The sequence below is a fragment of the Clarias gariepinus genome, chromosome 18, assembly GCF_024256425.1.
Source record: "Clarias gariepinus isolate MV-2021 ecotype Netherlands chromosome 18, CGAR_prim_01v2, whole genome shotgun sequence".
Taxonomy (NCBI): Eukaryota; Metazoa; Chordata; class Actinopteri; order Siluriformes; family Clariidae; genus Clarias; species Clarias gariepinus.
The window spans coordinates 27,055,266-27,080,999 of NC_071117.1; the positions used below are offsets into that span (position 1 = coordinate 27,055,266).

The 25,734-nt window shown below is 39.0% G+C and overlaps 1 protein-coding gene across 3 annotated transcripts in view; it reads left to right on the top strand.

Annotated features, from left to right (window-relative positions):
- The window catches only part of pard3ba (par-3 family cell polarity regulator beta a), a 123,824-nt gene that overhangs the window by 64,844 nt on the left and 33,246 nt on the right, over positions 1 to 25,734 (top strand). For all 3 annotated transcript variants that reach the window (XM_053477470.1, XM_053477472.1, XM_053477471.1), the window contains 6 exons: positions 5,833 to 5,950; positions 6,809 to 6,935; positions 7,416 to 7,528; positions 12,165 to 12,209; positions 18,706 to 18,909; positions 20,549 to 20,738. In XM_053477470.1, coding sequence (XP_053333445.1) covers positions 5,833 to 5,950; positions 6,809 to 6,935; positions 7,416 to 7,528; positions 12,165 to 12,209; positions 18,706 to 18,909; positions 20,549 to 20,738 — 797 coding nt within the window. The remainder of the gene's footprint in view (positions 1 to 5,832; positions 5,951 to 6,808; positions 6,936 to 7,415; positions 7,529 to 12,164; positions 12,210 to 18,705; positions 18,910 to 20,548; positions 20,739 to 25,734) is intronic.

The following is a 25,734-nucleotide window of genomic DNA, read 5'->3' on the forward strand; positions in this document are numbered from 1 at the left end:
CATAGAATCAAAAAGATAAAAAGTCTGCAGCACTCTAGTGTCCCATGCTCAGCCTGCTTTACTGCTTCCTGAAGGTCATGCACAGAAGATGGTTTCTTGACTGCTACAGTGCTGCCACTTTCTATAGGTTCCTATTGGGTTTAGTCCTGGAGATGACCCAGGACATGGCTCTAGAAGTTGAACACCATTGTCATGTAACGGCTTTTCACTAGTTTTTAAGTTAATTAGCACAACTCTTCAGTTAGGTAAGCTAGAACTACTGAGTAAAAACACAAAGAACTATAAAGGACAGCATACAAAATGGCTACCACTGCATTTCCTCACAAAAAAAAAAAAACCTTCTCACAGTATAAGTATAAAATCTTTCAGGAGGTCTTTGTATATCTGGTCCCCACATTGTAGCCTCAAACGGTTTCAGGCTTCTGTTTATCAGGTTCTCACACACCAATCCAGGCAAATTCAGGACACTCATCCATGACCCTGGGTCCCTACAATACAGTTCCAAACAAGTGCACACGCTTTCTGTATCTCTGGTTCCCAAATCGTGTGACCTCACAGAGCACGGTCCCCTATTAAATGTGGGTCCAAACACTTTTAGGGCTTTGTATGTCAGGTCAGAAACAGATCAGGTCCATACAGTAATGTGAGATACTGTTATTTTTAACCACTTTGTAGTGAGGGCAGAAAGAGGACTTTATTTTTTTCTTAAAAAAAAAAAAAATTGAGCTGACACTTTTTTTTTTTTAAACATGTGAATGTTCTGAACTTGTTTCCTGTTATTCCATTCTTTACTTCCTTTTACTGTAGTAATCATTTGTATTAAATTATACTTTTGGTATGTTATACATTTTTTTGAAAGCTTGTTTTGCCTTTTTTCCCTCAAATTCCTGCCTGAAGACTTTTCTGTGCTCTCTTCCTTTTTTGTAACCATTTCTACTTGTTTAATAAAAAATAAATCTCAAATCTCTGCATGCTCTTTCCTTCTTTTCTTTCTTTCTTGATTGTGTGCAGGTGGTATTTAAGTTTGCACTATTCTTCACTATGTTTTCCTGAGGAATTGCTAAAATAGCAGGCAATGATTTCCATTTTGATTATATTTTAATCATTCGAGTTAGAGTGTATCCTGGTGACAGGTGGTCCAATTCAGTTTGAGCTTGTTTGCTTTTTACCTCTCAAGTCCGCACCTGTTTATCGGTTACAGTTCAGCTCGTCTTACGCTGTTAGACAAAAAAAAGTTTCCAGTTGCCAAGTCGGATGTCTACACTCCCCATAAATAATCTGAATCTTTGAAATTATTCCCAAAACAGATGTCAGTATTTCAAACAGCATGGATTGTTTGTCGGGTTGGTGAGTTTAGACATTTGTTTAGACATGCAAATAAGAACCAGGATCGAGGATGAAGTCTGTTCTGTCAAAGATCGTGGGAAGATATTAACCATGATGTTTTCTTTTGGGAATATTTCATGTCTTCATTTGGATTCATCCTCGAACAAAGATGAAGTGGTAAGTTTGCATGTTCTGCAGAGACTGGTAACAGTAACACTCGTCTAAAGGGCCTCATGTTTGGAAGTGTTGTGGGTTCTTTAATATGATTTTTCGGTAAGCCTGGGAAGAAAAAGCCATTAAGGGTGTGCACGTGACCTACAACATAGATCATATGATAAGGCAAGACAAGGGCTGGAATCGGTCATTTCTGCCTGATATAACAGAGTTTGCAACAATAATATATGAAGCCCAGCCACCGATGAAGCCTAGCCTGCCTTCCTTAGACAAGACTAAAGCACTTCAACAGGTTTTTAATTACACCATGTTGTGCACCGGCTTCCCGAAGAAATTTTCTGCTTTTGCATTTACAGCATTTGCCAGATGGCCTCATTTAGAGCAAGTTCTATTTTTGTTTTATTATACCTTGGAGCAGTTGAAGGCTGAGGGCCTTGCTTAGGGGCCCAACAATGTAGTACTGGGGTTTGAACCTGTGACCTTCCAACCAAAAGTCCAACGTCTTAACCACTGATCTACCCCTTCCCTGTTTATTGATGGTCTGCCCATTCCAATACAAGACCCCTGACATAGCCATGGCTATGATTTTGTTTTGTTTTTTTACAGAATTGTTGGGGCAGGACTGGAACATTTCTGATACAATAGTAATTTTTTTTCCTACACACCCTCCATCAAGTAAAATCCTTCAAGTGAAGCAAACTTAGCCGTTCATCTACGTCCAAGAGAGATGAATGGTTATGAACTCCGAGTCGAGTTCAGGAATCTGACTTTGTCTAAAAGGAGATGAGCACCACAGGAGGGCATTAGCATATCACCCCCTCCATCTCCTCTGAGATTGACAGTGATTGGTGCTGCCTCAAACGTCCCCTCGATAAAAGTTGACGTGTCGGCTGTGATGCATTCCCTATGAATCTCGTGCAGGCAGGCTGATCAATATGCCATTAATCATGGTGGGAAAGTAGCGAGATAAGAGAACGAGTGGGAGTCGAGACCCGCTAGACGGGTTTTTGGTGAAGTGAACGCGCTGACACGCCCTCCGCCTCATCGAAATTTAATTCACCGCTTTTGTTTTCGGATTTGTTTAATGAACGAGAAGACACCGAATTCTAATTAAACTCTACAGCGCTGAAATGTTGCTAATGAACGAGATAAATAAGCCGTTTCCTGGCTCATATGCTACCTCCTTTATTGTCTTGTTTCATTTCCCGTTTCCTGCGCGGTGGATACATGACAAACTCCGTCTCGAACCGTAACCCTGTTTTCTCAATGGTTTTTCAAGCCGTTAATCAGATTACACCGCGGGTTCTTTGGATAAAAGCCAGCCTCTGAGATTTAATGAAAGCACGCCTGGGGCTGGCCTGAGGGAATCTAACCTCGTGTCACCCCTACTCCTGCCCCAAGGTCCAGCAAAGCAAAACCGGCCCGAGTCTAGGGTTTTCTTTTGTCGGTGCTTTGTCCTCTGCTACAATAGTCTGATTAAGACACACAGCTTTTGAAGGCAGCAGGAGGGCGTGTCTGTGTGCTGGTAGCACTCGTCAGGAACAGTCATTAATGCCAGGATGAGAATGGTTGATGGAGAGGATGGGGTGACTCGGGGTATAATATTTATGCAGGGTAATGTGCGAAGTAGCCAACCAGATACCATCCTCCTGATTGCCTTCTTCCTCCTGTCAACTCTGCGTGGGAGCATCGGTGTACATATACAGTATGTGTGTGTGAGAGAGAGAGGGAAAAGGACAACACAATACCCTCCCTTCCGTCAGCACCATGATCAGAGCAAATGCCTAAGACAGGACAGGAAGGAGCAACCACCACAGCCAAAGATCTCCATAGAAACGCTTTTGTTACTTTCTTTTTCTTCCCCCCTCTCCCTGTCATGCACTAGAAATGGAGATATGAAACGCATGACATGGTAAAAGAGTCATCAGCTACAGTAATGATGTCCCTCCACCTGAGATTCATCCCTCCTTGCTGTCCCGCTCGTCCTTTGTCTCTGTATCTCAATGTCCGTTTAAGCTAATCAAGGGTAGGTGTGACTTAGTAGTAGTAGTAGTAGTATGACGGAGCTAGGGCTGTATAAAGCTCTGTCCTGCTGTGTGTCCTGCACTTGACAGCTGCGCATCCTTATAAAGAGACATCAGCACACAAGCAGAACGCAGCTAGCGCTGCCTGACAAGCGGCGTCTGCTCTTGGTACCAAAGCATTCAAACGTTACGTTTACGAAGGACTCCTTACACTACTCTTTAAAAGAAAGAATACATGTCCAGGTGCTCAGTGCTCGCCGAAGTGAATTGTTTTGAGACTTAACACTTGTATTAATGCCCCCTGTAAGTGTTGTACGTTGGTTAGTAAGGTACTGTGTTAGGTCCTTTGCTTTGATTGTACTATATACATCCAGATCGCTGTTATTTTGTGTCGTCTGACGTACACTAGGCTTGCATCCCAAAGACTTATCTGGTGTATTTGTCTAAAGCAATTAATAAAATAAGACCAAATAAGGAAGATTTCACCTGAATTTTGATTTAGACAAGCTCTCGGATATTATTTTATTTCCATGATCATGATTTAATAAACAGAAGCTATAACTATAGATTGTGCTACCTGCACGTTCAAACGGATTCTGGCTCGCAGCGAAACAACAGACGCCAACATCCTGGCATGAGAATCCAGTGCAGAAATGTACCCGTGAACGAACCAGCTGTCCGAGCCATATGCTTTCTGTCCTGGATAGTTGGCTGGCACGATTGTGTCCAAACAAAGGGAAAAAAAATAAGGATACTGTTACGTTCAAGTCAATAACTCCTAAACAAAAGGAGTCAATTCAGGATAAATAAGATATCCGAGTTAGGATTGCTATTTTAAGCAGCCAGATGTGGCTGGAACCTGACAGGAATTGATTTCCCAATTTTCTGGCATTCTTTTACTCCACGTCTGGTGGCTGGAGCTTTAATTTTAGCAGCAGTACTCACTGTCCCTGGCTTTCACACAAGTGCACAAACTCAAACCTTTCCTCTTTCTGAACTCCAGAGTCTTGCTGACAGAAGCCTTGGACTCGCTCGCTTTCTTTCTTCAGTAGTTTCATCTTCACTGTCTCCACATACCATGAATTCAACCTGAAGCTTTTGGGCTTCTAGGAAATATTGTGTCCTTTCTTCACATGGGTGAAGGTTTATTCCTTGGATGGATTTAGCTGTTTATGGATGGAAAGAAAATAAAAGTGGTGTGTTGATGCTGGGAGGAGGGATACATCGAAAAAGATGGATGTGCAGAAAAACTGAATGGATTGAAGGAGTGAATTGAATGATTTTTGGAAGATGATGGATGGATGTATCAATTGATGAATGCAAGACAAACGATTATGGATAAAATTGATGAAAACAAAAATGAATGGATAGTTGTACACTGGATAGATAGATAGATAGATACAGTGAACGAATGGAAAGGAAAAAGTGGATGAATGTGGAAGAAGCATATGAATGGTGGATTTTGGTGGGAGGAGATTGTGAATGCAAGGATGAAAAGAAGGAAAAGATGGATGCCTGGATGGATAAATGCATGCATATTAAACATTGGGGGATAAATGAATGGGTGGGACAGATAGATTAATTGACTGGATGAAGGTAAAGAGTTGATGGATTAATTTTAGAGCAGTCTCATGGATGGCTGGATGAATGGATATAACAGGAAGATCATGGTTTAAAGGATGACCCAAAAGGAGGGATGGATGACCAAGCTGGGTGGGCATATGATGGGCAGATGAATTAAAGGGTGATAACTGGGTTTACATCATGGGTATCGATTTCGAGTATCAAGATCATGGGTATCATTTTGGGATCTGGCTGGATGCATGGTGAATGAAGGAGTTGAAATAAGAGATAAAATTTTAGTTAGATGGATAGGAGGATGGATGTCTACGTATCCATTCTACCAGACAGAATGGATGAACTTTTGGAAGTAGATCATGGAGGGGTGGAAAAGATTTTGGTAATTTTGTTGTTTGATATATGGGAGAAAAGATAATAATTCGGGTGAATGAATGAAACTGAAGTAAAAGATGATGTATTGTAAGGTGGTTGAAGTAGAAGAATCCTGGAAGTAGATGGTTGATAAATCTGAGTCCCTTTTATTACTCTTAGCCATTCAATGACTGTAATGAAAAACAAGTAATAGTAGTAGTCACAAAATTTCACAATTATTGGCACCCTTGGTAAAAGTCTTAATCTTACCTTAATCTTCCATTGATGTTCGAGAGGAACATGTGAGGAACCTTTAACAATTTTTTTTTCCTTTATAAAACAATACAATATATAAACATGAACCTAACATTTCCAGGAAAGACGACGAGACGGAGGTCAGGGCAGAGGGACATCCCCAGCTTTTCGTGCCAGCCCCCAGAATGATGCCGCTCCACCACCCATGGTCATCAACAGCATCTACGACCGTGCTCCAGGTACCTACACCAGAAACCCAGAGAGCTTCTACCAGCTTCATGATGTCATGATAACAGTTTTACTACTAACTACTCATACAGTATATAAATAGTATATATGAATAAACTGTTTTCTCAACAACAACAACAACAAAAATTTACGGACTCTGCACGTGTCTTATCCTAGCCATTACTGAACATTAGGGTTTTTAACTAATCCAAGTCAAGCGGCCATCTCGATAAGAGAAGGATTAAAATTTAAAAAAAAGAAGCGCCGCAGCAGTACTATCGTTAAATTTTACCCTCCACTTTCACGCTGTGAGGTCTGACCTTGAAATCATTAGGCTGATGAAATGGATTCTAAGTGGGCCGGATTTGCATACGGCCCATTGTGCGGACGGATAACAAACTGCTTTAAATTCACTCTCTGTTCGGCTCCTCGCAGCCTCAAGAGAGCTGCTGTGCCAACACAAAGCCTCGCTTTTTATTCCAAACCATTGTTTTTGGATTAACGTCTCTTGTCCATCAAAAGCAACACACTTTTTCCTTTGTATTCGAGCAATTTGTATTTGGTGTTGTTTTGCTTCTTTTTCCTCACGCAACACTAAATTATTACCTCCTGCGCACCTCGCAAATCAGACATACGTGTAGTATAGGAGGCGTAAGGAGGAAATACGTGGCATGCTGGTTTAGGAAAATAATAAACCCTCCATTTACCACTATGTTTTTTGACTTGCATTACAGTCCTGATGAATTGTAGATTCCGATTGGTTGAAATTTGGTGATTAATTTTCTGTATCGGGTTTACTGTACGCTCATGCGCCGAAACCACATCCGTATTGGTTTTATTTATTAGTTAACACTGTCTGTTGTTCTCAGGTCCTGTCGCAGCCTCTAATGGGAGACCCGGGATGTATGACGGCGACTCTGACGAAGACAACTTCCCTTCTGGTGCTTCCGATATGGAGTCAGATTACAACTCACGTCATGGATACGCGCGCAACAGGTCGGCCATGTTTTTTTTTTTTTATTATTTAAAATATATATATTGTCCTGATTTCATTAAATTCCTGCAGCATAAATAAAATAACCTTCCCGTTAAATGTCTTTAAAGGTGTTGTTTAATAGCGTAATGTACAGTTTGTTCAGCTTGGCCGTGTTTATTGTCCGTAAAAATGTATTTGAAACATATTAGTTAAACAATAATAATTAGTTGATCAACGATGTGATGAAGCAGATTTCCCGTTGCCATTCCATACCAAGTTATTTTCCAATAGCATTACATCATTAACAATAACGTTCCGCCTATAAAAGGCGCAGCTCGTCATGTTCAGAACCAAGCGGTACAAAGTGCTGACACTAGAGACTCCTTACTCTTATATATACGACTCGTTTGTCTCAGGCTATACGTAATGTGTTTTGTCTTAACAATGTTTCTGTTTCAGCCAGTAGTAATGAGACGTTTTTTTCACGTTTGCCGCTACAGGGCGGAACGAGGACCCGCCTCCAACATAGGACGTCCGACATATAATGACCTTTACCACCCACAGAGATTCCCAGAGAATTATGCACCAAAGGCTTCTAAAAGCATGGACCTGGGTAAGAAGGAGCACACACACACTTTTTCACACACACACACACACACACTTTCTTGTTGCACTTGTGAGGACCTAGCATTGATGCAGCTACTTAATGCTGTTCAGCTCCTGAATCCAACCATAAGTTCAACCTCAGCGAACATACAAAACATTTTGGCGTGCTCGTTTATTTATCAATCACTTTATTTTGTGGGGACCAGCCAAATGTCCTCGTAAGCATCAGATATTCTTGTCTTTGTGAGGACGTTATAAACTTTTGATCATAGCAGTGCCTAAACTGTAGCCTTGTTTTTTCTTTGCCGCACCTCAGAACTCAACCATCTTAACGTGGGACATGAGAAAAAAGAAAGCTGTTGATTTGTGACAACTTTTATGTAACTGATCTCGTCCGAATACGCAGGAATCAGTGTTTAAATAGGAAACAAAAGAGAGGGGCTGGTACAGACCCCGCCCTATTTTTTGTTCATCAAAATATGTGTATATATTTTAATTTTTTATTTTTTTTTTTATAATAAATTCATTTAAAATATTAAACATGTTGAACATGTTGTTATTCATTTTCTACTCATTAACCCGGAGGTTGGAACGTCTATAATCTCTGGCCGAACTCTAATCGAGACGGTTCTCTCGCTCCTCTGTCCCTCCCGGTCATTTATTTTTAAACAGTCTCTGGCTGAATTTGCCGCGGATAACCCCGTTAGCTTCCCCGCCTCCTTTCATTACTTCCTTCTTCTCTGCTGGTTATTTACTTCCTCCAAAGCGAAATATTTTGTCCGTTTCCAATTACGCTTCATTACACTTGCGCTATTGGCTATAGCGATTGACTTTCATTACAGAAGGAGACCTCACTCTTTTTTTTTTTCCCTTTTTTCTTTCCATCCATCTTTAGTCTTCTCATCCTTTTATTTTTTTCTTCAATGTATTTTAATTTTTTTTGCTCTCTGAACACTTTTTTTTTTCTTTGCGTTTGAAAGCTTTGTGTCTGTCAGAATTGTATGGGGAAAAAACAGATTTTCTTTTCATGATGGAACTCGATTTCTGAGCTGACCTTTGACCCCATACGTGCTGCTCATCTCAGAGACTATCACTTCAGTCCTGGCTGTAGATTGGCTACAATTTCCCTTTTAACAGGTTCTTTTTTTTTTCATCCTCCAGCAACTTTCATGAATTTCCGAACCAAATAAAAAAAGACGAATTTTATAGCGTCTTCTTGTGTTACTATAATTCTGATTCTGCTTGGACAAATAATGTTTTTTTTTTTTTTTTTTTTAAAGAAAATTGAATTTTTATGATAGACTATCGTTTCTATGGTAACAACAATCATGTGATTATATGGCGGATGGGGGACGCATGTAACCGTGATAGCTGCGATATCTTCTGTAAAGACATGCGTGTTTAGCTTTTTTTTTCCCCCGGACAAGTCTTTATGTAACAGGTTATAAATATTTGTTTTTTTGTTCTTACCGACATTATGCGTTGAGGTATGAAGTAGTTTTTTTTTTTTTTTATTATTATTCCCGTAATTATTGTCAAGAAAGTGAAGAAAAGTTGAGGTCACTGCTTTTTTTTTTTCTTTTTTTAATTAATATTATTTTTGTTTTTTAAATCAAAACATTAAATATAGCTATAAATGGAGTTGAAACCGCGGTACCGCGGCATATGAACGCCCTGCCTCATAAATTTTCACCTTAACTGAAATTTTGTAAGAAGTTTGTCTCAGCACACGAAGCATTTTCCGCCAAATGAAGCAAGTTTACATTTATTTTTATGTTTTTTTGAGGGTTTCATGGCATTTTGTGTGAGATTTAGTTAAGACGTAGCACCGCGGGTCCCAAGAATGTTAGCAAGGACGGTAGCAATAAGAAAAGGGAGCCGCTTTCATCTTTTAGTTTTTAAAACAGCCGTTGCCGAGAGGACTCATAAATTAGGGTTAAATAAGATTTAATGTCTATTTATTTCTAATTTCACTTCATTTACACGTCTTTTCTAAATGTTTTAATTGCAAAAATATGATTATAGTGTTGGAAATTAGTAATATTAATGATATTTCTGGGTGGCTGGAACAGATTATCTGCAGTTACATTTTTTCCTATGGGACAATGTGTCTCACAATACGACATGTTACCTCAAGAACTGGAAAAAAGATGATTTCTTGTAGTAAAGCGCTACTCGCTTGCTTATTTGTCTTTAAGAGCACCAAATCTTTATTTTGAGTGTTGATGATGTGGCGAGTCTCTGTTACTATGGAAACGCTAACATGTTCAAATGAGCGCATTAGCATAAACCTGCAGTGCTGTCCTCATGGGCCGACGCTAAAATAAGTGCGAGACTCTTAATTAGTCTCCGCCGGAGCTGCCGGTGTGTGTGTGTGTGTGTGTGTGTGCGCGTGTGTGTGTGTGTGTGTGTGCGCGCCTGCCTTATGGGGACCAGGTTGGTGTCCCCACAACGTCGCTTTTAGTCCCCAGGAGGCTGGTGTGTAAACAGGATGCACGAGAAGACCTGAACATGTACACGCATGTGTGGGCGCACACACCCACACACACACACACACACACACACACACACACACACACACACACACACACACAGGAGTGTATTGTTTCTCCTGACTTGCGGTGTGTTCCTCTGGAGGAGAGACCGAGCTTATAAAAAATGAAAAGGATTATTTAAGAGAAATTGCGCCGTAATGAAAGCGTATTATTGTGTCCCATGGTGCGGTGCCTGTGGCAGCAGCTGCCTCCTACACACACACACACACACACACACACACGCACTGAGCTCTGCTTGTCGTCTACTGCTGTAGGTGTCACATTATCTCACACAGATGTATTCTCTCAGATTTCAGATTTCCTTTCCTGTTAGTGTGTGTGTGTGTGTGTGTGCGTGTGTGTGTGCGTGTGTGTGTGCGTGTGTGTGTGCGTGTGTGTGTGCGTGTGTGTGTGCGTGTGTGTGCGTGTGTGTGTGCGTGTGTGTGTGTGTGTGTGCGCGCCTGCCTTATGGGGACCAGGTTGGTGTCCCCACAACGTCGCTTTTAGTCCCCAGGAGGCTGGTGTGTAAACAGGATGCGCGAGAAGACCTGAACATGTACACGCATGTGTGGGCGCACACACCCACACACACACACACACACACACACACACACACACACTCAGGAGTGTATTGTTTCTCCTGACTTGCAGTGTGTTCCTCTGGAGGAGAGACCGAGCTTATTAAAAATGAAAAGGATTATTTAAGAGAAATTGCGCCGTAATGAAAGCGTATTATTGTGTCCCATGGTGCGGTGCCTGTGGCAGCAGCTGCCTCCTACACACACACACACACACACACACACACACACACACGCACTGAGCTCTGCTTGTCGTCTACTGCTGTAGGTGTCACATTATCTCACACAGATGTATTCTCTCAGATTTCAGATTTCCTTTCCTGTTAGTCAGTGCCGTGTGTGTGTGTGTGTGTGTGTGTGTGTGTGTGTGTGTGTGTAAGAGACTCACACATGTTTCAGAGCTACTTGCTTTGCAACTTTGCTTTGTGTTTCTTCTAATTGTAAGATTGAGCATCTGTTAAAGCGAGGGTATGAAGCAAATCAACTCAAGGTGGTTTAAGTGTGTGTGTGTGTGTGTGTGTGTGTGTGTGTGTGTGTGAGAGAGAGAGAGAGAATGATAGAGAGACAGAAAGACAGAAAGTGAGACAGATGTTCTCAGCTTTCTGAAGAAGAAGAAGAAAAAAAACCCTGGCCTCTAAAGCCCTGCCTAATTAAAAAAACAAATGTGTCTCGGCTTACTGAGAGAGTCGGAGATACTGAGGGACTGGGGGGGGGGTACGAGTGTGTACGGGTGTGTGTGTGTGTACGGGTGTGTGTGTACGGGTGTGTGTGTGCGGGTGTGTGTACACGGGTGAAAGTGTAGAAAAGACACTGGAGAAGAGAATGACGTGCATCAAAAATAAAAAAAATTACATAAAAAAACTTAGAATTTAGAGAAACATGAAGCAGAAGATCGAGAGACAAACACGAGCAAATAGAAATAAATACATAAATTAATAAATATATAAATAAATATATAAATATATAAGTAAATAAATAAATATATAAATACATATATAAATAAATGAATATACAAATGAATAAATAAATATATAAATAAATAAGTATATAAATAAATAAGTAAATAAATAAATATATAAATAAATATATAAATAAATGAATATACAAATAAATAAATATATAAATGAATATATACATATATAAATAAATATATAAATAAATAAATGAATATACAAATAAATAAATATATAAATAAATAAATAAATATATAAATATACAAATAAATAAATATATAAATGAATATATAAATAAATTAATATATAGAGAGATTTGGGTAATCATGAACAGGAGAGAGAGAGAATATGTTTACAAACTGTGTGTGTGTGTGTGTGTGTGTGTGTGTGTGTGTGTGTTTGGGATGTGGATTTGTGCGTGTGTTTTACATGTTTTGTGGGTTTAACCATGTGTTTTTTGTGTGTTTGAAAGTGTGTGTGTGTGTTTTACAGGTTTTGTGGGTCATAGTGTGTCGTTAAAACGTTTTTTTTCTTTCTCTGTCTTGTTTTTTAACATCTGCTACTTGTGTGTGTTTCAGTGGCAGACGAGGGTAACATTGGGGGCAGACCAGCACAGAGACCTGGTAAACACACACACACACATACACACACACACACACTCTTAATAATAAACACCTACAAACGAGGAAGGTAAAAACACACACACACACACACACAAACACACTTGAACCTGAGAAACATATCTAATGACTCCGCCCCCATACTCCCAAGCGTCTCACACACACACACACACACGCACAAACACGTCACTATACAGTACATTATATGGAGGTGTTAAAACCTTCTACCTTCTAATACCTCCCACACACACACACACAAACACACACACTCTCCCAAACATACACACACGGTTGCCATAGGAACGGGAAGATAAGAGAAGGAGCGCATTAATATGAACCTGCATCCTGTCGGAGCTGCTGTTCTCGAGAACTAATCAACACCTCCTGACCAATCAGGGCGCAGGGTTCCACAGCACAGTGGTGTAAAACATCTACAGCACACACACACACACACACACACACACACACACACACACACACACACCCCGTGTCATTAGACTGGGGGATTTACAGATGTGGAAGTTGATGAGTATTGACAGACTGCAGACGGTTTTGCTGACGCACTCGTTTTCCTCCCTCGCTCTTTTCCTTTTCTTCTAATGGCCGGAGCTTTTCCGTTCGCTCGGACATATTTCATTACGAGGACACGCTTTAGGAGTTTAATCTCGCTAAAACCTCGGCACGCCGGCCAATCCCGACTCCTGCGACACTCTATCACTCTCCCTCTCTTTTTCTTTTTACTTTTCCTTTCTCTGCTTTCGCGCCCTCCCGCCCCTCCCCCTCTCACTTTTTTAATCAGACTTGCATTTTTTTACTTTTCACACAACTTTTCTTCCTTTCTCTCTCTCTCTCTCTCTCCCTCTCTCTCTCTTTTGTTTGTTTTTCAGTAAGGTCGAAGACGCCACCTTATAGATGTCTTAAAGGCTTAGAAAAAAAAAAGATTTATCAAATGAATTAAAATATCAAAGGTTCTTCTTCAGGTTTGGAGAGAGAGAGAGAGAGAGAGAGAGAGAAGAAAAACAAACCCAAACTCCGGTACATTTTAGAGCGGCTTCGGGAAAATCCCCTTATCCACGCTTCTCATTTCCAACTTGTAGGAGCTTAAGTCTTATTTCTCATTTACTCACTTTAGCTTTATCTGCTTTAGCGTAGGGTTTAAAAAGTCCAAGTCTGAATATTAAGGACTGCTTTCATTTCTTAAATAAATACGAGTGATAGTTCTTAAAATAGAAAAAGAAATGTGTGTGTGTGTGTGTGTACACTCCATACGCGTTCAGTAAACATTATATTGACATTTAATAGTTTTCTCTTTAAATCGTCCACCTTTCAATCGGTTGTTACTATAGAAACGATGACGTACTTATATATCACTAAGACATGCGCGTTAAAATACGGATAAAATCATCCGTGAGTCACACATGCACTGCTGTCTTCACTTCTTCATCAGAATTGATTCTTTCTCCTCGCTGGGCTGCTTTTAGGGGACCAGCGAACCAACAGAAGTTTTAATATAACTTTTTATACTGTACTTGACCAACAACAACATATATGTACAATAGCGGCCCTTACGTGCTACCGTCGCGAGCTACAGTCGTCTGCACTGATGAACATTGAGATTAACATATTTAAAAACTGAATGTACTGTACTGAACACCTTTATGTAAACCGTCCGTTAGAATTCTCAGTGAGCTCCTATCTTAGCTTAAAAAGTCCTAACTGGGAGTCCTAGACTAGAAGTGATTCATGAAACTTCTTAGAGCAACTCTGAGTTAGGAAAGTACCAAAACCTTTATCTTCGCGAGGAGGCGTGGTCGACCCTGTTCGTAGGGATCATGCAGCAATACAAGGATTGTGATTGGTTGATAAAAAAAAGGTCTTAAAATGCGCTCTTTGTTAAAATAGAGTATAGAATTTCAGTGAAATCATAATTTTCGTATATAAAGAGCTTGTATAATCATTAATACAGGCTACTTCATACAAAGTTTCTGTTGTAGGCTAAATATCTTAAAGATAATTAAAATAGCTTAAATAAAAAAGTGTTGAAAATGTGTCTACTTTTGAAGCAACTAATTCCTACACCGTTTGTTACTATACTTAAGTTCTTACGTTTATTTATCATACTGATTTTATTACTTCTAATCAGCTTTTACCAACTTACATGATTGTAGGACAGTCTGTTTAAGTTGCACTTTTGGATGGTATGTAGCCAACAATCCAAGAAAGATGTAAGGAAGGAAAATAACAAAAAAAAAACCCTAATTGGACAGAAGAGCAGTGTTTACTTTTAGTCTTACGTTTAACGTATGGAGAATATTTCTTCTTTCCGCCATTTTGTCCCTTGCTATAGAACCTCTTAAGCCCTTTAAAAGTCTTTCTCTTATCATAGGAGGTCTGAGATATTTAGTGAAATATTTTTATCTTTACTAAGATTTAATCCTAAACCTAAGGGGAAATTCTAAGAAAATGTCATAATGCTAAGAATTTTCTAAGAATTTCATCATTAGGAGCAACTTTTTCGACTTAAGAAGCTTTATGAATACAGGCCCAGATCTCCCATGATCCCTGTACAGAATAAGCGGTATAGAGAATAAATAAGTTATTATTATTGGTCTTCTCATTGAAAAAACTATAGCGGCCAGCAGGCTAGCAAGATAACTACATAAAACTTAAATCAACCTTTAACATACTGTAGAGCTTCTATCCTTCAATGCTTCTGGATCACATCTACATAAGTTGAGAGCATTTATACTTATAAATACACTGGTGTGTCTGTGACACTCTGCAGTTACAGTACACCACCAAACAATTAGTTGGCAGTATGTGTTCTATGCCACTGAGTCTCTGAGGAGTTATTTTTGCTGTTCTTCAAGCATTGGCAAATGTAACTAAGCCGATCTCGTTGGGGTTGGAGCTAAAAGTTGTTGAACAGTTACTGAAATTACTACAACAAAGAAACGAGAGAAGACGTCAGTGGAAACGGTCAGCATGACTTTTAACTAAAAAGCTACCATACCGTCCAGTCACAGTTATTCCGGTCTGAAGGATCCATGTAAAATTAGTCGCCGTGTAATGTAGTAAAATTTTTGGGAAGGTGCGTGTAAAGTGTCCGCGACTACATGAGACCTACGGTGTAGACTTAGACACGGAAGTATAAATCAGCCTTTACTTAAAGCCTCAGCCTCGGATCCTGAACCAATTCTTTTGCAAGCCTAAGGTTTACACCCCTAGCACTGGATTTATTTTATAACAGCATGGGTTAGATTTTTCTCCTCGAGATACACATTCTCAGCCGTAACACACACTTACACGGCGTAACCTTCGCATTATAAAACTCTCGCCTCAGATACCAATACCATGATCTATTCATTTTCTCACAAGGATGCTACTTAGCGTATACACACACCGCTCTGTACTTAGAACATAAAAGGGATTTGTGGTGGTTCAGGGCAGCGAACTGTCAAAGAAATATCTTAGGATTGACCGCAAAGCCACATACACACTCACACACTGGCTTGTTAAATTACCACATTGGGCTTCCAGTTATTTTATTTCCAGTTTTTAGTTAAAAAAAATAAAATAAATTTAGGCTTAGCGAGAACAGAAATAACGTGTACATTTAACACAACCGTGTGCAAAAAAGCTTCATTCATGCCTTATTCTTATAACTGTGAATGCGAATAAATGTTCTTTAACAAGTGGTAGCTCTAACCATCCAATTAAATGTTTGCTTAAAACCTTGTCCTGTTCAGATGTCCTCTATGGATCCTGTAAGGACGTCTGCTGTTAGAACTTTGGGAAAACTTTATGAATTTAACTTTAGAAAATGCAGTGGAAGACTGAAAACAAACACATTACCGCTTGAAGATCGATAGTTACAGGTAATTTCCATAAAGAAATCTAGCAGAAGTAGCATTTGTTCAGCATCGGACAAAGTAAACCGCTCAACAGGCTACATGCTTTGGATATTCATCTCTGAGAAAGGGACTCGAAACCCCTGGGTTACAACCAAGACCCCATTATATCACTGTAGTAAATATTTATGTTTTGTCACGTAGCAAACCGTTATATGCAGAATAACTAAACATTTCTCAAACAACTACAGTATCTCCAGAGTTTTTTGAGTATTTCTAAGTATTCATGACCTTAAATATTTACTGCTTTAAACAAGATCTGGAGTGGCCTAGTTGCTAACAAAAATAATCATTTCAAGCATAAGTGTGGAGCCAATTAAATGCATAAACAGTCTTATGAAGGACAATCAATAAGAAAACTAAAGGCAGAGAGAAATGACAAAGTATCCCCAGCAATATCTGGTTTCGTACATACAGTATTGTCTGAAAAAGTAGGTCATTTAGATTTTTTTTCTCTTTCCCAGGAAGAATAAAGACACGAGCCTTCTCGTACTCGGTGGGGAAGACTTTTTCACTGCTGAGCTGTCAGAAAACCTTTTGAGCATTAAAAAAACATGCTGAATGCCCTGAGGTTGAGTTGGTCACCAGGTGTGTAGGTTTGGACCAGGGAACACAGATGTCAGATCTAGTGCCTTTTGAGGAATAGGGTATAAGGATAAATATTCTAAATGTGTTTTGAGTCAGATGAGCAGCAGTATTGTCTATGCAGTGTGGAGGAGATATATGATGAGAAAGCTTGGGGATTAGGTGCAGTAGTCATGTCTGGAGAATCTAAACAACTTCTGTTGCCAGGAATTGTTGTATTCTTCTGGTTGTTGATGCAATGTGTGAAAACTGGCTTGTAGAGCTTTGCAGAATGATCTTAACCAACATTCTAAGAGTCTTGACTGATTTCGCCCATTCCTGTGGTCATGGTTGACCATCCTACCCATTCCTACACTCACTCTTGGCCAATCCCACCCAATTATTCAAATAAAGTTGGGCAGTCCCACCCACTCTTGCAGTCACTCTTGACCAATCCCACCGATCACTTTATTCACTCGTAACCATTCCTACAAGTTCCATCCCTTCTCTTGATCATTGGCGCCCATTCCTTGCAGGCACTCTTGACCAACCCTAAGGATTTTTTCAGTAACTCTTGCCCAAACCCATCCCCTTCCTAAAGTCATGTTCGAACAATCCCACCAAACCACCCAGTTACCCCTAATCATTTGTCCCTACACTCGTAGAATCAATTCTAGCATTGTGATGAAAACCAGGTTAGAGGACAGATCCTGTTACCTCTGTCGGCAAATGTGAAGTATAAAGGTATACAAGTTGCTGAATGGTTGTTGTTGATTGCTAGTAGACATTTTTTGTTTATTTCTTTTGCCTGCCTTTCCCAGGCTCTCCACTTATTGTCTTTTCTGTTAGCTAACCCTTGTCATTTCTTCTCCTTCTCTCCAGCTTACTGTTTCCTCTTTGTGCTGAGCTGGTATGGCCAGGACCCAGCAAGTGTCGATCTTTCTTGAGACTGGTCCTGAAGCTGTGTGTGATTTGGCTGCTTGATTATTTTGCCATGTTTACATCTTCTGTGATGATAACACTATACGGATATCTGTTTGCTAACAAGAGACTACCGGTTCCAGAGAGTTTGACAGTCTGCATCATATTAAAGTGATGTTTTCCTAGTGTTGCTCTCTCTCTCTCTCTCTTTTGTTTGGCTTCATGCTCTTCTTTGTTGTTGGTTCAAGTGAAAATCCGCCATGTTGGGTTGGTTCCTACTGGCTTGTGTGTGTGCCTTAGGGGGCCATCTGTTTGTTGTTGTTTTTTTCTGCAACACTGCAGCATACTCCTATGGGAATTCATGAGTTTCCGTGAATCAGTCTGTGATTTGGTCTTTTTTTTTACTACATTATTTATAGTACTTTTATAGTAGACTATTTGTAGATGCGAGATGCTTTGATTTAATTTTCGAAAGGTAAAAAACGCGTGGATGGTTCCGTTCGGAACGTATGGCACCAGCCGTTGTAGCTTTCGCACTACAGTTCTGCTCATACGTCAGCGTCCAGGTCTAATAATATGCACTCGGAGCATTTCCCAGAAACTTGGATCTCCCACTGTTCCTGTATTTGCTTGTTTACATTGTTGGTGTAAAAGTTTATTGAAAGATCCAGTTCGTTATAATTGATTCTCATCACTATCTGTGAATTTCAAATTGATTTTTAAAATGGATTAGTTTTTGACCAGAATGCATTAAATTTTATGATGCACCATTCAAAAGCACACAGTATTGCATGTGTCGACAAGCAGTTAAGCTTTATTGCCTGAAAGCTACTTAATTATATTAGACTGCAGCTGAAGTACTGTAATTGCCTTGGATTTTACTTAGTCATGTGTTTTCAAACCTTTCTCAGACCATTCAAACTCGGCTAAATGCATAAGTGATGCGCCAAAATGCAAATTCCTGACCAAAACTGAAAATCGGATTTAGAATTTTTTTTTGCTATTGAAAATATCTGCCTCAAACATGACACAGTTTTGTCTCGACGTTACTTCATACTGCTTCTTATGTATCTTGCCTTTTGTTTTAATTTTTTTTACCTCAGCACCCTCGACATCTCTGGGACCGACTTTAGGCCTACAAAAGTCCAGCTCTCTGGAGAGTTTGCAGACAGCCATGGAGGAGGCGAGTAAGAGCAGCGTTCCCTTTCACCGGCCCGCCGGTCCTATGGTACGCGGCCGTGGCTGCAACATGAGCTTCCGGCAGGCCATCGACAAGTCCTACGATGGACCCTCAGAGCCTGAGGACGGTAGGAACAAGACTTATTTGGTCACACTGTTGGCATTACGGGGTTAGGGTATTCCAGGGTTTTAAGCAGCCAGAAATGTATAATGTTATAAAAAAAAAAGGTGCAATCATTGTACAGTGTTTACCATATAATTTTTTTTTTTTTAACCCTGAACATTTACATAATTTGTTTTTGAAGCATGGTGACGGTAGGATGACGTTGAATGTTATCGCTGGCATCCTGGGTGCTTCTCTAACTGGTGCTCAAATTTTAAATCGTTGTAATAAATTGGCATAAAACAACCCCCCAAAAAACACTTTTAATTCTTCAGGTTGAATGAAATGAATTGATGTAGATCAAATCATATAAATGGGAATAAACCTTTTAGTTTAACAGGCTACCCAAGTGCCTAAAGATACTATATAGAAATGGTTTATGTAAGTTTTTTATAAATATTTGTAATATTGATTTTTATTTATTTATTTATTTTTTTTTTTTTTTATTTTGATTTTTATATTTATTTCAGGTCTCCAAAAAAAAGAGTTAAGGGGAGTAAAAACTTATACGAGCCCCTGTACCTCATTCCAAACGTATTAGATGTTACGTCTATGCAAGCAAAGCCACATGCTAATAAGATTCAGTATGTACAGTAATATATTGGTGACTAGTTTGAATGGACTTATTGATTTTTGCATTGATCTAGACAGCCTTGATTTATTAAAAATGAATGACTTAATCGCTAACGCTCGGTAACACCCAACTAGGCTCTGCTTTAGGAAATTGAACGTTTTTCATGATGAATAACTTTCATTAGTTAATGAATTAAAATCTGCTATAAAATCATTTGTCGAACGAGCTGCTTCAAAATCGTACCAGGAGCGCAACTCACAACACAACGTAAGGAAATGGTTTTGATTACACAGGCGTCTTTTAAACGATATTAATTCAGTAGAAACCGTTAATGAAAAGTCTCTGCGTGCTGAATGTTAACTACCAGGGATTTAGGCAGGAATGTACCAAGCCGTGCCAGACATATGGTTATCATTACCGCAAGTGCAGGCTCTTGATGAGGAAACACAGACATGTCTTAACATTTAAGCCAAGAATTTGCTCCAAATTAGGCAAAGTTTAAACCACAGTCCAAAGGCCAGAACCTGATCATGTCTCTAGTTTTTTGGTCCTAGCTGGATCTATGGACCGGCCTGTTTGTAAGGTCTGTCTTTCAAGCTATGCTAATTTTTCCACATTTTTTAGCTACTGTAGTGTGAAATTTCCACTGCCTTTTAAGGACATCATGGGTAAAAGTGCTCACTTTCCCTAACACGCTGTTGTTCACCAGGTCTGATCATCCAGTGAAAAAGTAATGATGGATGTGTGCTTCAAGAAAATGATTATCTTCTTTATAACTTGTGTCATCAACTGGTGCAGTCGGGGTTTATTCATAAAAACACTTGCGTACATGCAAACCTTCTTTAACGTGAGTTTAAAGTAGGTCAGATAGGGATCATTTTGTCTGGATTATTTTGGATTTTAAATCAACATTCTATCAGACCCCTCATTGATATTTTTTATAATAATAATAATAAAAAAAACAACCTTGCTAACCTAGGAACAAATGGATCTTTTTAATATGTTAATATGTAAGTTTTTACGTGTTTAGGTTACTCCGATGACAGCTCGGGAAGAGACACGCCAGCCAGCGGTTCTTCGCGGCAGGAACTGGAAGACGGAGACAAAGGGAAAAAGAAGAAGACCAAAAAGAAGAAGGAAAAGAAGTCCAAGCCCAAGAAAAAAGACGATGCCGATGACCCGGACAAGAAGGCGAAGAAGAAGGGGTTTGGACTCCTGAGGTAGGAAAACCCTCGGCTCAGGTCTCCTGCGTCTCGTCATGCACCTCACGACGTAAATTCTTCAAATGTTTCCCCCCACGCACAGATTTGTTTGTAGAAACTATTTCACCAGGCTCGTATTTCCTCCTGTGGATAACAATCTGTTACGACTGTTATACATATTTCAACATGTTTCCAAGCAAATTATACGAACATCTGGAGACGGTTGTGGAATCGTGTGCGCTGCTTTCATTAAGATGTTTATGAAATCGTTCCTTTTTGTGAAAATTTGGTTTAAACATAACTGCACATCACATTGGGGGGGGGGGGCATTGCGTAACACTCATGACTCCACTGATGACCATCATTCAGTAGATTGTAAAAAAGAATTCACATTATGAACACGTCCTGGTGAGTTATCTTCTCGATAACGATTGGTACAAGGGCGGGACCACTCAGAAATATGCTTTATTTATATATATATATATTTTATTTTATTTTTTTACAAAGAGAAGATTTACAGATATGTAACGGCCCAGCGGTGAGGGTCCAGATCTCTTGGATGCACTTTACAGTATGATCTCATGATCGTGATTTAAACAAACTCCACGTAAGCACCGTGACCTGATTATCACACTGGACAATTTCCAGTCCTCCAATCACATCTTTTACTTCAGGCTTGTTTCTTTATATTTTACCGTCTATTTGTGGCGTCCTTAAAAAAAACTTCTACCCTGTAAACAGTGCTGAAGGCGTTTATCCAAATTATACAATAATCTCCTCTGAACAGTTGATATTGAGATGTTTCTGCTATTTCTGCTCTGTAAAGCTTTATAACAGCTCTAATCTGAGGTGCTGGTTGTTAATTGGTGATTTCTGAGGCTGGTGACTCTAAATGAACTTCTCCTCTGCAGCAGAGCTCAGTTTTGGTCTTCATGAGAGACAGTTTCATCATGGAGCTTGATGGGTTTTACAAACGCACTCGACACAATAATGTTCTTGCAAGAACTGTTCCAGAACAGCTGACCTCCATGTCTTAAAATAACAACGGACTGTTGTTGTTATTGTTGTTGTTGTAATTACCTAATGCCATATGTGTTATTTTATAGTTTTGAAAAACTCCAGTACTGTTTTAGAATGTGGAAAGTAAATCCAAACTAGTGCCTTTGATTCTCGTGCTACGGTACATCTACTACAAATACACTATATGCTGGGCAAAAGTTAGTCCACCCCTGACTGTCATACCAATATTTCCTTGGTGAACATCCAACTGCAAATTTATTCCCTCTTTTGAGACGGCTTTCCACAAGATTTTGGAAATTCAGGTCTTTGTTCGGCTACAAGAGCGTCAGCGAGGTCGGGCAACTGATGTAGGATGTCGAGGAGGCTCCAGTTCCAGTTCCCCTTTAGTTCTTTCACTCCAGTCTAAACACACAGGAACATCAACCTTATTTTGGAACATGTTTGGGTCTCGTTGTAAAAGGAAGTAGCAAAGTTACAACATACAAAGACGAGGTTTAAAGCAACAGTTTAAGCTAATATATGCAAATAAGCCTATATTGTATAAAATAGACTGAACAACCAAACTCAGTCACAGCACCAGGCGATGAGTTTTCCTCAAACCTCTGCACAGTTAACAGTTTATACAACAATGTGTGCTGAAGAAGCTTCTTAGGCCTCTCTACTTACCCCACAGTCATATATGATGAGGGTGCAGAAGAAATCCAGCACCCATCTAAAAAAAAAAAAAAAAATTGTTCCAACATCTCTTCCTTGAGTGTTCCAGAAAATTTGGAAATCCGTGATAAATAACTTTCAGTTTAAAGGAAGCACTGATTTGACGTTGTTTTAAGGAAAACCCAAAAGAAATGGCCTTGCCCTTTGACCTAAGGCCAATTGTGGAACAGCACTTGGGTTTGGCTAAGATTAGTGAGGGCCCCCTGGTGCAGCTGCACGCTGAGGCCCAGTGGTAATTACTGACCTACAGTAATTAAAGGCATGAAAAGATGCATGGAGTCCACAGGAGTAGTAACTAGAAGCTTTTATTTTGATTGGCTAGTTTATCTTACTGACCTGTAATTTGAATATCAGGTTTTGGAAGATGGTCGTACTGCCATTTCATTCTCCATTCAGTGTTTAAGTAAGAGGACAGAGCTGTCCCATGAGATCATAGCCAGACACATTTATTTCTTTTGGAACAAAGAGTGTTGCTCACTGTTCCTTTTTCTTTTCTTAAGAACCTGCCAGGAACATTTAATAACTCCAGCCAATCTTTTTTTTTTTTTTTGGGGGGGGAAAATTAAAAGGCACCAAATGGAAGCCATATGAGACTAATTCCTGGCCCTATGAGAGACGCTGGGTAATAATGCAGCACAACAAACTGGAAGTGATCATTTAGTTTTCTTCCCTTTTTAAATGAGTGCGAAGGATTTGTTTACGGGCTGCTGAAGTACGACTTTGAAGAAAATTCGCAGTTTATTCTGTTGTGAAAATTGGAGGTTTCCTGTAAAAAATGAATAAATATATAAAGCATAGAGTCCAAACTTCAGCCGTGCGTCCCTGTGCTTGGTGACTCAAACATGCATTAAGTCTTGTATAGTAGGGTGCAAAAAATCCGCAGTTTGTTTTTTCACTCTGTAGGAACAAAAATAACCCGATTGGTGCTTCTGCATCAAAACCAGTTCGGACTTGACCTCAAGCCTGTTAGCGCAGCCGTTCCGCTTCTACTCAGGCATCGCAGCTCAGATTAGAAAGCTTGTTTTTTGAGAATGCTGCAGACTTTGACAGTAATCTCTGACAAGCTAATATGGTTATACTTAGTTACCTAATTTAGTTTCTAACTTATTTCATTATTTCTGTGAAGGTTCTGACTTTTTTATTAATTGTGAACTGTCTATAAAGTTATTAGCAATTTTAACATTTATAGTAAATGTTCTTCTTGCTGTTTATTACAGTTCACTGTTTTAAGCTTTACAGTAGTTGTGGTTTATTTTGCTGCAACTTTACAATGGTTACTGTATATATTACTTTGTTTGTACCTTATAACAGACATGTACATATTTCTTTCTCTGTAATTTTACAATAGTGTTTTATTTCTTTAAAAAAAAAATTGCAACAGTTTTGTATTAATTTGCTGTAATTTTAAATCTGTAGTGAATACTTTTGCTCTAATTGTACAGTAGTTATGTATTATTTTACTATAAAATTAGAGTAGTTGTTTTATATTGCTGTAACTGTACATCAGTTATGTATTAGTTTGTTGTAACTTTACATCAATCTTTTAGTTTGCTGTAACTTTATAGCAGCCTCATATTAGAATGCTGTAACTTTACAGCTGTCTCATATTATTTTGCTGTAACTTCACAGCAGTCTATTAGTTTGCTGTAACTTTACAGCTGTCTCACATTAGTTTGCCGTAACTTTACAGCTGTCTCACATTAGTAGGCTGTAACTTTACAGCTGTCTCATATTAGTTTGCCGTAACTTTACAGCTGTCTCATATTAGTAGGCTGTAACTTTACAGCTGTCTCATATTAGTAGGCTGTAAAATTTACAGCTGTCTCATATTAGTAGGCTGTAAAATTTACAGCTGTCTCATATTAGTTTGCTGTAAAATTTACAGCTGTCTCATATTAGTTTGCTGTAAAATTTACAGCTGTCTCATATTAGTAGGCTGTAAAATTTACAGCTGTCTCATATTAGTTTGCTGTAACTTTACAGCTGTCTCATATTAGTTTGCTGTAACTTTACAGCTGTCTCATATTAGTTTGCTGTAACTTTACAGCTGTCTCATATTAGTTTGCTGTAACTTTACAGCTGTCTCATATTATTTTGCTGTAACTTCACAGCAGTCTATTAGTTTGCTGTAACTTTACATCTGTCTCATATTAGTTTGCTGTAACTTTACAGTTGTCGAATATTATTTTGCTGTAATTTTACAGCTGTCTAATATAAGTATGTTGTAACTTTACAGCTGTTTCATATTATTTTGCTGTAAGTTTACAGCAGTATATTAGTTTGCTGTAACTTTACAGCTGTTTTATATTATTTTTCTGTAACTTTACAACTGTCGAATATTATTTTGTCGAATATTAGTTTGCTGTAACTTTACAGCTGTCTCATATTAGTTTGCTGTAACTTTACAGCTGTCTCATATTATTTTGCTTTAACTTTACAGCTGTCTCATATTAGTTTCCTATAACTGTACAGCTGTTTCATATTATTTTGCTGTAACTTTACAGTGGTCTAATAGTAGTTTGCTGTAACTTTACAACAGTTACATGTAATTTTGTTGTAACTTGATAAAAGGCGTACATTTTTGCTATAACTATACATCAGTCTCTTTATAACGCATGTGTATTATTATGAGATATTCAGACGGTTAGTCCTCTGATGTGCACTGGAGTTTTTCTAATAGTAAACTTACCTTTTTCTTTTGCCTGCTAGGATGTTCTTGTTAACAGTGTTACCTCTCCTCGGAGAGACATGAACAGCGGGACGCGTCAGTAATTCAGTGCTACACAGCTCATAAAAACACTAATAACTGCCGGATTAGCAGCAGTGCCGTGTGAGTGATTATATATCCCCAACCTGTACAACACCGAACCTCTCGTTGTATTTCCTCTTGTTCATGCCATCACTTTCCCAAGATTCAGACATGAAATTTTAGACATTATTATTTTTTTTTTTTATTAAAATGCGGATTTGTGTGACCCTATACCCCCAACCTCAGTGATTCTCATAATCACATATTAAAACCTCGAGATTATAAATATATATTTTTTTACGCTTAACAAATGCATAAACGCCGCTAAAATGCATGTCATAACAAAAGAATAAGAACTGTTTATACACATTATGTTGTTACAATAAGGCACGCTGGGGTAGAAACAGCATATTTCGGCCTTTTACATGTAAATACTGTGTATTTTGCATATGTTTACCGGCATTCGCCTCATACCTCCTCAGGATTTTTCCTATTTGAGCATGAAATTATAAAATCGTTAATACTGTCACG